This window comes from Tasmannia lanceolata, unplaced genomic scaffold, assembly GCF_043159265.1.
Source record: "Tasmannia lanceolata isolate RefF3 unplaced genomic scaffold, GAP_Taslan_0.1 ptg000008l, whole genome shotgun sequence".
Lineage (NCBI taxonomy): Eukaryota > Viridiplantae > Streptophyta > Magnoliopsida > Canellales > Winteraceae > Tasmannia > Tasmannia lanceolata.
The window spans coordinates 1,819,946-1,833,339 of NW_027518685.1; the positions used below are offsets into that span (position 1 = coordinate 1,819,946).

General features: G+C 39.1%; 1 protein-coding gene and 1 long non-coding RNA gene across 2 annotated transcripts; one reads left to right on the top strand and one right to left on the bottom strand.

The window, feature by feature from the left end:
• Positions 1-1,827: 1,827 nt before the first annotated feature.
• On the top strand, positions 1,828-4,822 carry LOC143883884 (putative GPI-anchored protein At4g28100). Its single transcript, XM_077387205.1, has 2 exons — positions 1,828-3,371; positions 4,264-4,822. Exons 1-2 carry the CDS (start codon positions 2,694-2,696, stop codon positions 4,603-4,605), a joined length of 1,020 nt encoding a protein of 339 aa, XP_077243320.1. The 5' UTR covers positions 1,828-2,693; the 3' UTR covers positions 4,606-4,822.
• Positions 4,823-7,083: 2,261 nt separating this feature from the next.
• LOC143882528 (uncharacterized) lies at positions 7,084-13,360 on the bottom strand. Its single transcript, XR_013252257.1, has 5 exons — positions 12,385-13,360; positions 12,148-12,283; positions 11,422-11,467; positions 11,190-11,263; positions 7,084-7,217 (listed from the first exon to the last, which is right to left on the bottom strand). It is a non-coding gene; the product is annotated as an uncharacterized LOC143882528 (long non-coding RNA).
• Between the last annotated feature and the right edge of the window lie 34 nt (positions 13,361-13,394).

A 13,394-nucleotide genomic window follows, 5' to 3' on the forward strand; every position in this document is an offset into this window, starting at 1 on the left:
GGGGCACTTTGGTCACAAATTGACGGCAAGACTTTAATTGGAAAAGTCACTCAAAGATGGTGACTTTATTTGCAAATTGTCAAGCTAAAAGACTTTTTTGCAAATAAAGCAAAGTGGAGCATTTCTTTCGCAAAAACCCCTTTTTTAATTCTCTTCCTACCGCCAATTTGTTATGGAAATACCCATGGTCCATTTTTTTTTACTCACAAAATGGCCAAAACACCCATGGGACTCAATGATATGTTTTGAATCAATAGCTTTTATATATACTAGCAATCTTGGCTAAACAAATGAGCCCCATCCCATTAAAACGTTTGGTATAAAATGTTGGGCCCCACACTACACACGGGCTCGAGTAGAGACCGTGGCATTTGCCCCATTAAAACATGAGGTGAAATGGAGGGACGAGCCCGATACATGGTTCTTTGTTTAGTTGGTGGGATCCAGCTTATTAAAAAATATCACGGAGCATCATCGATATTTGGTCTTTTTATTAGTATATTTTCGTCTTTTCACATAGAAGGACATTTTTGTCCTTTTACAAGTACAAAATCTATCATGATTATTTCGGTCTACAGATTGATGAAATGACTTTATTTGTAAAATGTGTAAAATGTCCATCTATAATGCAAATAAACCAAAGTAGAAGACTTATTTTGCAAAAGACCCCAGAGACAAATCATATGGCTTCATTTAGGGCTGCAATAGGGTCGATTTGGGTCGGGTTTTGAAAAACCCTAGCTCAATCCTGGATCCCATTATCTCGGCCCTTACCCACCCTGACCCTGAGTTAGGGCTGAAAAACCTCAACCCATTGCTCGCCCTACAGGGCTCAGTGCTGGCCCTGGCCCGCCTTGATTGGCCTTGATTGAGCAAGGCCGGGCGGGGCCGGCTCTAATTGACCCTAGTGCAAATACCTGTTAAGAGTGTCAAAAATAAAGCAACCACTTATCATATAGAACAAACTGATCAATAAACAGAGAAATGGAACAAAATAAGACAATATGACAACATGACGGGCAACAGAAACATCAATCCAAGATAATAGAAAATATTAGCAAAAGAAACATGCACAGATGATTCAATTCTATAATAGAAAACTTAGGGTCAGGCCGGATCAGGATACCCGAGGCATTAACCCAGAACCCAACCCGACTTGAGTCAAGGTCTAAAAAATGAACCCTGACCCGCCCTCAGGGTTGGAAAATCCAGCCCTGACCCTGTTCGGGCTCAGGGCGGGTTAGGGCTGACAGAGCCAAACTTGCGGTTAGGGCTGACAGAGCCAAACTTGCACCCCTAGCTTCATTATACACCATAAATACATTCCATTGAAGAGAGCTAGCAATCAGATTCTTGGTGAATTTTTGTATTTTATTCTCCTAAGAGAGTGTCCATCTTATATATAGGTCATAATATTAAAGGTAAGGATCGTCCAATGAAAATATTTTTAGCCATGTTCTATTTACAATTGGCTCTAATCTGAGAAATGATATTTCCAACCCCCTTTTCTTTGTCTTTTCCCAAACAAAAGGAGGTGAAAATGCAGTTTTTGTACATTGAATATGAATAAAGAATCCACACCTGACGTGCCATTCGACACCCTTAATTTGTCGAGAATACGATGGACACGATATAATTCCTCATAAATATTTACCCAAACAAGGTTTTATTCAATCTGATGTTATTTCTTCCGTGATCCCGCGCTTCTCGTGAGTCGTGACTACCATACTGCACATCTGAACTCTAGAGAGAGAGAGAGAGAGAGAGAGAGAGAGAGAGGAGTCACATGTATTGAGGCGGTGGAGAGAGAAAAAGAGTGTCCAAAACCTCACCAGAGAATGAAAAGGAAAAGGACGCCACATCCGGACAAATCCCAGACAGCTTTCCCATCAGGTCTATATTTTTCGGATTCCGTTTCCTTTCTCTCTCGACGAATCTCTCTTTTTATTATATATCATTATCTCCCTTTCAGTCTACGGTGACGGTTTCTGCATACACCGAGCTCCGCTTCGCTTCTCTGGTGAGAACAAAACCAGAGAATTTTTGAGCTGCGGAGTTCTAACTCGTGCTGATTTTGTGATCGTTGCGTGGTTTTGTTTTTGTCGATTTTTGCTCTGTTCTGATGTGAGATTAGCTGCAAGTTTTCTTATTTTTTTGTTTATCTTCCTGATATTTCGCAGTGTTTTTGGTGGTGAGGTTGTTTAAATTAAAAGCGAGAGAAAAAAGAGACGAGAGAGGAATATTTCTTGAATCGTAGGGGTCATAGGGGGAGATCTGCTGCAAAAGCGTATTTCTTTGGAGAATCTCGGAAAGATTTCTGTAGAAAGTAGATTCTAAGGAGTCAAATTTTCTCTTCTTTTGATTGTTTTAGATAGATTTGTATAAGAACTAAGAAGTAGCTTTCAGAAGCGGTATTTACTTGCGGATTTCGGCAGTTCATGCTAATTGCTAAAGCAGAGTGGTTTTTGAAGTAGCAGAGGAATAGAGAACTGAGATTTGAAGCGCCAGATGATTAGAGAACAGAGATTTTCTCTATTTTCTTCTCTCTCGCTATCTCTGCTGTCTCAGGAATTTTAAGAAGTTTCTGATAACTGCATCTAAATGCTATAGATCTACATCGAAGCTAGTTGAAAGGTTTTTAGGAGCTAAGAAATTGTTTGTTTCTTTAAAATCTCAGTCTCTCTCTAGGTGTTATGTGTGAAGTAGAGAAAGAAAGAAAAATGCTTCGATTTCGTCATCATACTATGAAATCTCTCGCCTTCTTATTTCTCAAAGCCTGTATCGTTCTTCTTGCTCTGTTTCCTTTCTCACTCGCCGGAATCCCGTCGGAATCAAACAACGGACAGCAGCAGCCATTAAATCCAGGCGCGTTCCAGGTTCCAAACACAGTCCCTGCCTTTCCTGTCCAAACTGCAACACAAAACTGCCATCTAGACCTCTCAGATGAGCTCTTCGGTGGAGTCGGAGAGGCCTGTGGACGGAATCTCGACCGGAGCCGGTGCTGCCCCGTCCTCGCCGCTTGGCTTTTCGCAGCGCACGCTCAATCGGCGCTCCAAATCTCGGCTCCGGCTCCGGCATCCTCAGATCTCCCAATGATTCCTGATGATGATTCGCAAAAATGTGTCAACTCGTTGCAGAACTCATTACTGAGTCATGATATTCATATTCCTCAACCAAACTCTACATGTGATGCGATTCTCTGTTTTTGCGGGATTCGGCTCCATCAGATCAGCTCCTTGAGCTGTCCCGCAGCTTTTAACGTATCGGCGTATCGGAACGCGACACCGAAGGCAGCTGTCAGAGATTTAGAGCGGAATTGCCGGAATTCGTCATACGCCGGTTGTACCAGATGCCTGGAATCCCTCGAAAAGGTCAGTTTTCCGGCACTGCCTTTTTTTTCCTGTTGTCGTTTGCTTGTTTGCTTTACCTTTCCTTTTTCGCGACTGATTTCTATCGGGTTGACAATTATGCCCTCCTGATTTATTTCAGAATACAGTGCTTTACTAGTCATACATGGTTTGTAGCGGTCCTTTTCGGGTAGAAATGTCCCGATCAAAGGGTATTTTCGGGAAGCTGTTTTTGGGTGGACAGACTCTAAAACTGATAGAGTGAGGTGTTTGGACTTTTCGGTTTTTCAAGTAGTTTTTACGTTCACGGTGGCATTTTGAGTAATATACGAGTTAATGGAAATAGAGCAGTGGGATATTTCCTATTTTGCTAGAGGAAAATTAGTCGCATCGGTGTAGTCTTCTTGCTATTTCTAAGGCAGCAAATAAGATATTTTTTGAGATTTCTTCCTTCGTTCTATGTTTTCTTTTTGTGGACGCCGTTTCGGTGCTGCTTTGCAAAAGAGTCCGTGACAGAAACCCAACGTTTAGTGTTGGGAAACAAGAAAATAAAAAGGTGATAATAGAGTGCTTTCACACACGTAGAAAGCGATTCCTCTTTAAAATAACCTTGGATTGGTAAATCCCTTTGATTGGTCTCTTATCTGAACCCTCCGATCTATAGTTGTTTCTATTATGTGCAGGATCGGACGGTTAGGATCATCATATGTAAATGATTTTAGGGGTTTAACCTTTTTACATGAACGGTTTGGATCATCCGATGAAGTGGGGTCAGGCTACTTTTTGAAAAATACTCCACATTGCTCTCACCATGAGAAGAGAAATGCTACACCTGCACTACATTTTTTTCTTGTGTTTGGTAATTTTCTCTTTATGTGGTTGATTGTTTATTTTATTTTTTGTTAATGAAACACAGCTGAAAGGGGGAGGAGAAAACAGGACGAGCGGAGAGGGGAACGACAGGGCGAGCAAGATGTTTAGCAGAGACTGCCAGCTCATGGGACTGACGTGGCTCTTGGCGAGGAACAAGACGGCGTACATTCCTACTGTGTCCGCTGTCCTACGCGCTATCATGTACAGTGCGCACCCCCCTCACCAGTCCAAGTGCAGCCCCGACCAGGAGAACATGCCCCTAGCCGTTGATTCCCTCCAATTTCAAAAACTCGATTCCTCTATTGCTCCCAAAAATATTTCGCCTTTTCTACCGTTATTACCCCCGATCATCCTATTTTCTCTCTGTACCTCGCTCTTCCTTTGAATAGAAACCAGATTTTGCCCGTTTCGTCTTTTTTGTAAAAAAGTAGGCGTCGTTTTCAGAACGACGTGGGGTTTTGACTCTTTTTAGAGCTTCGTGGGTGTTACATAACTTTATTTTTGCTGTAAAATTCGCATTGACTATGTTATCCCTAGACATGAAGCTATTATTCCCTCTCAAGTTTCACTTAAAATGCTTACCCACGAGGTTAATTTCGTCATTTTCTTGCATTTGCTTTATTTGTTCAATAAAGCTGGATTGGAAATGTGGCTGATACGGCAGGGCATACAAAACCTATTTAGTAGTTCACATCTACTTTTTTTTGGATAAAATGTTACCAGAAAAAAAATGGCTACATAATTTCAAGATAAACTTATCCGATTAGGATAGCCCCAGGCTTTTCTGATTTTCATCCTGTTGTGAACAGCCACAAGGTTCTTCTTCCTCTGTTCACATCTTACTTTTGAGGGTTGCTAGGAAAACGGGATCCCGTCACGAAAAAAGCACGGGATGCTCCATCGTGACACGTGCAAAGTTTTTATGATTTTTCTTGTAAAATTCAAGTTTGACCACCGTACAAAACAGCAAAAAATTCCTATTGGGGGTAAAAATTTGTTTTAAGGGGAGCCTTTTATGCCAAAACAAACGGACCCACGGTGAAATAAGATGTATTTTACCTTTTCCCTTTGCCGGGAGCCTTAAATAAATGGCACGGTAAACGTTAGCCTTGGAAGAGAAATTGAATATCCCGAGAGAAAGGATGTTGGTGTTAGCAGGAGCGGAAAATAAGGGTCGAGTATAAAATGAGAAACAAGTGGTTGGAAATGAATCTTATCACATGTTATTAAACCAAAGATGCAGCTGAATGTCTGTCGTGTCTTAGTTTTGGTGATGATAAAATCATCTCTTATCCCCTTTTATTGGTTTCTGTAATAAATTCAAAGTAGTTTAATGTTCGTGAAGCCTAAGGAGGGTTCAGAGCAAAAGAAGGGGGGGCACATTTATTATCAATCTCAACCGAATTATCTTTGCAAGTGGGGCCTACCTATACTACTAAAATTCCAAACCTGGCTGGATTGACTTGACTCGTTACCAAATCACCCTTGTCTCACTCTCGACGAACAACTTGGTACGTGAAAGAGGAGTAACAATCGACCGATAAAACTCAATCGAACGGCCTTTAAATTATGAGTTTTTGGAAAGGATGGTACAATGGGCCAATTGTTGCCCATTCATCTACGTCTTTCATTGGCTGTTCATATGGTAGGCCCTACTTAGATGGCCATTTTTCGAAAATTAAATGATTGGATGGTTTGGACTCACATTTACCTCCTTCCTTCTGTAACTTGCCTAATTCTTTTCTTTCAACAATTCATGCTGGAAACTTGGGCATAAGTCTAATCTGCTTACTATTCACATCTTAAAATTACATCTGGATGGCCTTATACTGACCTAACGGGCAGATCGCACCCAGGATCCCATGGGTGCTAGATGAAGCAACTGGGCGAGACAAGGTAACTATGTGTCTAGGGGATCAGCCCGGGTCCCAACACTGGGATTGAACCTTCGGACTCCAGGTTGAAGAACAAAGCCTTGACCACTGAACTAGAGGCTCAATCCCCATACTCATTAGGGTTCAGTGTAATTGATAAGCATCATTAGCAAACTAATCTGCTTTACACTCTACCTGCCTGCCTGTATTAGTGGTCCAATACTTGATAGATTTTATTCATGAAAATCTTCTAAATGATTCATTAGCTGACCCCAACTAGTTTGGGACAAAGGCTTAGTTGAGTTGAGTTGAGACCCAAAAAATGCTTATAATCTTTTTCACTTAAGGAATAAGTGATTTGAACAAATAACGTCTTCACGGATCACATAGGATGGTGGTTCAAATGAAGAAATTTCAGATTAGCATCTCATTGCTATTTGGGTGACCAGCGCAAGAAACTGATCTATAGATTCTGTTTTGTGTGTCAATGTTCGGAGGTTATTTGGTCTTTCTTAGAACTAACTCTATGTCTCGAGAACTATTTAGAGACAACAATGGTTCCTTCAAGATTGGTTTATTTTTCAATCTAGGTTTATCCATAAACTCAAGTGCAGAGCCTCAAGCTGTTTATTATGGTCTCACACTGGCTAGAGAATTCTCTCCTAAAATTTCAATTTGGATTGAATCGGACTTCAGTTTTAAGGTAAGTACCTGCCAAGAAGACTATGTACTGAGTTCCTTGGTCTGTTACAACATTGGGGGCTATATCATAGAAGCTTCTCAACTTCTGTCAACGGAAAAATTTTCATATTTATCGTAAAAGAGAAGTGGGATGGCAGACTGGTTTGCTTCAATAGCCTCTAGTGATTACTTCAAGGAATTTTTTTTTTTTTTCGGATCCCTACCAAATTGTAACAAAGAAGATCAAAGGAAAAGGTTCACTCATGGATTTAGGAGTTGAAAACCCTTATAATGTCAATTTTGTTTTTGCCGAAGGACAAATTGTAACAAAGAATGATTTCTAGCTACACAGAGAGGACAAGGATGGTCAACTGGTGTTTAAAGAGGCTGATTAGCTCCAAATTCCCGTCGTCACAGCACATTTTTTGATTCTGTGGTTAACCTGGATCAATAGCAATTATAATTTGCATTCAGTTGCCAAAACCTATATTACAGTGTTATTAAAGAGTTTGTAACCAGATTCAATCAGTCAATATTGAGCTTCATTTGCCAGGGATTTTCGGGTTAGGCTCCGTTTCTTTCGACGTAAAAATGGACGTAAAATTGGTTTTATGTTGATTTTTACGTCCATTTTTATGTCGAAAGAAACGGAACCTTAAAGATTTACCCACGCGAACAAAAAGCTAGGCAGATATTCCAATAAATTAATTTCTTCAATGAAGAGTTTAAAATCCATAACAAATTCGAATTGAAAAGCAAGCTACATTGACCAATGAGCACACAAGGGCATCATTCGTTCGAACAATGTTCAAAACTTCAAATGTGTTATATAAATATGATTCTTAAGAAATATCCTGAAATATGTAATTTTGTGTTAGTGTCAAAAAGTACAAAACGTGGCATTTGGAAAGAAAATGCTAAGCACCAACCTCAATATACATACGTATTCTCTTTCCCTTTTTTCTTTTTTCTTTTTTTTCTTTTTTCCTTTTTTTGTGTGTGGAGAGCAGATAACATTGTGACAAAACTAAATAAAACAGAATACAAGGAGCATGAGGGGCATAACCCCCAGAACCTAAAGTTCAGGTTAGATATAAAAGAAGAATTAGTCTTGGAAAATCAAAGACTGTGTAATGCTAAAGAACACCAGTGCATTTTCCATACTAGTCATTTTAGTTCCTCTGACTTTTTAATTTTTAGATAATTAAGAAAAGTTTACTAAAACAGAAAAAAACAAGAACACAAACTAACAAAAGAAGAAGAAATTGCACCATTAAAAGAAAAGGAAAAATTAGTTTCAGTGCTAAGCTCTTTGATCTAGTCAATAATCCTACTAAAGTCCAATGGGCCCCATAAGCAACCTTTAGCCCAGGAGTTGGAGGATTCTCCCTTCACAAAAAGAATACTGTGAAGCTGATCCCTCTGAAAATAAACTATTAATGTTCATTCCTTGGTTCTCAATCATGTCTTCCTGTCATATGTTCTCTTTCCATCCTTAAAGGTGATTGATCGCACTTGCATTCAATACGATTTAAGTATCTCTTAATTTAAAAAAATGAACAGTCAGTAAGTACCATGGGTTGTTAGTGTCATTTGATATAGCTTCCTGAATGAATTTAACTCCACACGCCATCCAAGCTTTCTCCACACCAGAGCTTGCAGTGATTCGGAGTTGTGCAAATTGAAACTAGAAAGAGATAAAATGAAAAGTGTAGACAGCCCTTTTCATTCCTGATTATTCTACCTCCACTCCATTCATTATGGACAAGGCATTAGTTCTATCCATCCAGTACATAGTTTATTCCACATTGCCACTTCATACTTGGCACATATTCCACCTCCAGTCAATTCATTTCGGGCATGGCATCAATTTTTAGTTCTATCCATCCAGCACATAGGTTCCATCCACTCCACCTTACCATTTCATACCTGGCATATGACATGGGGGCATTTCCACATTATCATTTCATAGTTGGCAGAACTATTGCTGGAATTTCACAAAGTGTACTGTAACTTTAGCATTGCCCCACACATGGATTGAATCTTCACAATGGTTTTGTTCCACAGTATCCATAATTCTCATCCCATGCAGTTTGGATGAAGGCCGAAGTCAGTAAACATCTCACACGGATATGGGATATTGCTTAGCATTTCCACTCTTTTGAGACTTTTAAGTTATTGCCTTTTTTACTTGCATAAACGAAACATCCAATTCGCCAAATGCCACCCCAATTCTGATCAACGGCTTTTGGAAAACAGATGCAGGTTTCTTCTTTGCACATTAACAAGAGGAACATTAAGATACTAAATGAATTTGTTTATTCTTGAAATTTGATTACTAGTCCATGCAACATCAGTTTGCATGATAAAATGGAGAATTTGTAACGGAATATAGCAATCCACTTTGACCTACTAAATTTGGGGAAACGATTTCAGAGATATTTCTACGAGTATTTTATAGGGTGATAATATAGAATGTTTATTTTTCCATCTATGATACTCATATACAGATATGGATATGGACAAAGCTATGGAGAACAGAGATACGACTCAACATTTTCCAAAATATAGAATAAAGATATGAACACACGTATTACATATAATGTGATACAATCAAGACATATATGGTAATCCACTTCAGCGTGATACAATCAATACATATATACAAATCCAGTTCAACCTACTGAATTTGGGAAAAGTAGTTCAGAGCTATTTCCATGAGAATTTTATATGGCGATAACAACAGCATGTTCATGTTTCCACCTAGGATACTCATATACGGATATGAATATGGACAAAGTGACACAGCTATGGTCTATACGGCATGGACATGAACACTTGTATCCAATATAGTATACAATCAAGGCATATATCAGTGAGGAATTACAACACTCAACATTGTGAACTTCGAAAACAGATTACTACAATGATTATAGTATCTAAAAGGGCTAACGTACGCAATGTTTAACTTGCAAATAAGCAACACAAACAAACACGCATGTTAGCTAATATCAAGATGTTCATTATTCGAAGCAAGCTAATTCGACAAATAAAAGTACTATCAAGATGTTCATTATTTGAAGCATGCTAATTCCACAAATAAAAGTATTCATGTTGTATGAGTACTAGTATTAGTTGGTAAGTTGGGCCAATGTAAGTATCCTGGCATTTAAGTTTTCCACCTTAGCCCATCTACCATGAGGGTACAGTACACGGAAGAATAAAACAATGGCATTTAGAGGGAAGAATAAACAAACAACACACATCTGAGTTTCCATTTAAGTCTCCCAGCGTTACTGGAAAACAATAAAACAATGACAAAAAGAAGTTTGTATCAATGAAATGAGAGAAACGAAAATAGGTGAAGATTGTATCAACCCAAACCAAATCCAAAGCGGGTGAGGTCAGTTTGGCTGGGCCCAATCCAGCTTGCATCCCCCCTAATTATGGTTACACACTGATAATGTAATCAAACATTGTAACTTAAGCACATATTTGTTTACAATATTTGAAATATAACTGAAGATTAAATTATTTAAAAGGAACATGTTGGGGGTCAGGGGGCTTCGCCCCCGGCCGCTTGGCCCGGCCCGTTTTATGTATTTTTCGGCCCGATAAGACTAACTTAAAGCCCGCTTTATATAAAGGGGCTTTTAGGGCTTATTTTGTGTGCAAGTCTTGAAAAGAGGGTTGAGAGCTCTAAAGAAAGCGAAAAAGGGTGTGCTAGGGTTTCTAGTGGGTTTGGTGTGAGAGAGACCGATCTTCTCTTGTAATCTCTGAATCTTATAGTGGATTTTCTCGTCACCTCTGCCGTGGAGTAGGCTTTTGCCGAACCACGTAAATCTTTGTGTCTTTGTGTGATTGCTTGTGTTTATTCTTATGTTTTACTTTGCCATTGAAATCACATATTGCTATTTGGGGTTTTTCACAACAGAACATTAAGATTATTATAAGGGGACTGATATTGGTGTGACCATGTTTTGATAATGAGACGAACTCACCTTGTTTAACATGTTTTAACCAGCTTTCAAAGGCTATTACAATTCCCCAAAAGGTATTTGACAGCTGGTTAAAGCTTGTAAAACAAGGTGACTTGTCTCGTTATCAAAACATGGTCACGCGGATATCAGTAGTTTTATTATACGATTCATTTATTTTAAGAGGAATGCTAATTGAACGGTGCCCTTGCAAAAATCAGCCACAAGGGCAACCCCCAATGGATCCGCGTCATCAAAGTGCATTAATTATTCCATTAATTTGCTATGTTTTTATGCATGACCATTCACGGAAAATGTACACAGTTCAATCCAAATTTCCAATCATAATGGAATTCAATCCTTGAAATACTGCCAAAGTATTCAGTTGAGATCCACAAAAATCAAAATCAGCTCTGCATTTGGCAAAAGCCACTTACATCGAATTTTATGTCAACAGCCCTTGAATTTCTTTAATTGCTGCACTAAGTCCATAAAGGCTCATTTTCTTCACCTGGTTTACATTAGGAAAAAAGGTCATATAGTTCCATAGCAATATTGCTTTTCCATTAAAAAATGCAATCTGAACAAACTTTCAAGAAATAGAAGAATGGAAAAGATGTTGGGGGGAAATAGAAAGCATGAGCTTCACCACTAACTGGATGCACTCACCAACATTTTCGGGAGATAGAAAGTCCAAAGCCACTTTTATGCAGGACTGCAATGATAATGTTCCAAAATGTTGAACTTCATAAATACAAAAAGAAAGAAAAACTATTTGAACTTCGGAATAGATCTAGATTAAACGAAAAACTATTTAAACTTTGGAATAGATATAGATAACTCCAATCATAGAAACATGTTGATTTAAAGATATCTGCTATGCTAAATTTGCACTCAAGCAAAAAGAGTACTGTTCTAAAATGCAAAAAATTGCATGTTCTCATCAAACTTGCACCAAAAAATTGCACACAGGTCTATTTCAGCAGATAAATAAAATGTGTGAAACTCATCTGTAACCCATAGCACAAGTAAATAGGCTTTTTTGGTAAGGGGCTATGGGAGTGTACAGCAGAAATAGGTCATCCGTTACTCCCAGAGAGTAACAATAACTAGCCCATCGTGGTAGCTCCACGATGAGAGGCCTTGAATACATGGATTTCTAGGAGGTTCTACTAGGACTCTTGGCAGGCTTTGCAAGGTCCTAAGGTAGTCCTAAGCCAGGCCTTGCAGGGTACTAACGCAGTCTCTTAATTATCCACCCCTAGGAGAAGCCAAGGTTTTAAATTTTGGTTTCGGACTGCGACCGAAATTTCGAATTTTTTCATAAAACAAGTGTAATTTTTCATGCATTGAACCCACATTAAACAAAATCAAGACATCAAGAATAAAACTTACCATTCCTTTATGCAGTCCGAGCAATAGTATTCCTTTTGGCAACTCAAACATCGAACTTACCACTCTTTTGGCATTGATGGCAACTCTTCTTTAAAATTCTCCTTGAACCCACCTTATTGCGAACATAAGAAACAATCTAAACAAAACCCAATTCAAATGAGTTAAAAAAAGAAAAGAAAGAGAAGAAAACAAAGAACAAAAAAAAAAAAAACAGAGATAAACCTCAACTGAGCACACCTGGAAAGAGCTCAAGGGAAAGGCGCCCAATGAAATAATCCACATCAAAACCTAATTTTCTTTCACAAGGCTTAACAGCATTGCCTAACTCAAGAACAGGAGCAGGGGAAATAGCCATCAGACCATTTGGCAATTCTTTTGATTCCCCTTCATTCTCCAAATCCCGCCCCCTCTTATTTCTCTCAATTTGCCACTTCAAAACCATTTATATCAATTCCAACCTCAAATCCCCCTTCCCTTCATCATCTTAATCCTCTTCAGTAAACCCTAATAATCCCAAGCATTTCTTCAATACTTTCTTCTGTGGTGAGTGGGTTTTGGATCCTCTTTGGAGCAACATATGAATTGGAACCTCCTATTAGTTCTGCGGATATCACGCTTGGAAATAGTGATGCTTACATAAGCCTCTGTTCTTCATGGCGCGTCTCGCACATCGCCAATGTCGGCCGTCGTTTCTCCGGCACTGGAGATGGTCCGGTAAAGTGTTTTTTGGTGCCACTCCGGCCTCCGGGTTCCTAGATATTTGTTCAACATGGGTCCAGGACCGTATGTGTTCGCTTCATGATGATCTACAAGATCAATGGTTTCCATCACACGCGCTCTCTTGCATGCTCTTCTCAAGCTTGTTGCTTCTATTTCCTTGTTAACTCTTGAAGAACAAGATTATGGCAGGCAAATTTTATCATGGTAGAATTGAAGGATCATGTGTAGAAGAATGGTATTATGAGAATCATTATTAGGAATGTTAATGATCAAACCTAGGCCCCCCCCACCACGCAGAGTCTATTGGTCTGGTTATGCTCATAACTTCGGCCCGTTGTCATTTGAATTAATTTCCTGCCACGTTGAAATAATCTTTCTCTTGATCAATTGGGAAGTCTACTAGGCACGGGACGAAGACCGTCTAAGTAATCCCATAGTACTCAACTCGATCAGTAGTATGAATTCATCAAGAAAGCCTCTACAAATTTGAGTGTAAAAATAGTCCTTAGGAAGTGGATTTTGCTCTC

What these genes read in the sequence shown, in the direction of transcription:
- LOC143883884 (XM_077387205.1), top strand. Translation starts at nt 2,694, where the DNA reads ATGTGTGAAGTAGAGAAAGAAAGAAAAATGCTTCGATTTCGTCATCAT. An exon ending in GCCTGGAATCCCTCGAAAAG is followed by an intron (nt 3,372 to 4,263) that starts GTCAGTTTTCCG and finishes AATGAAACACAG; the next exon opens with CTGAAAGGGGGAGGAGAAAA.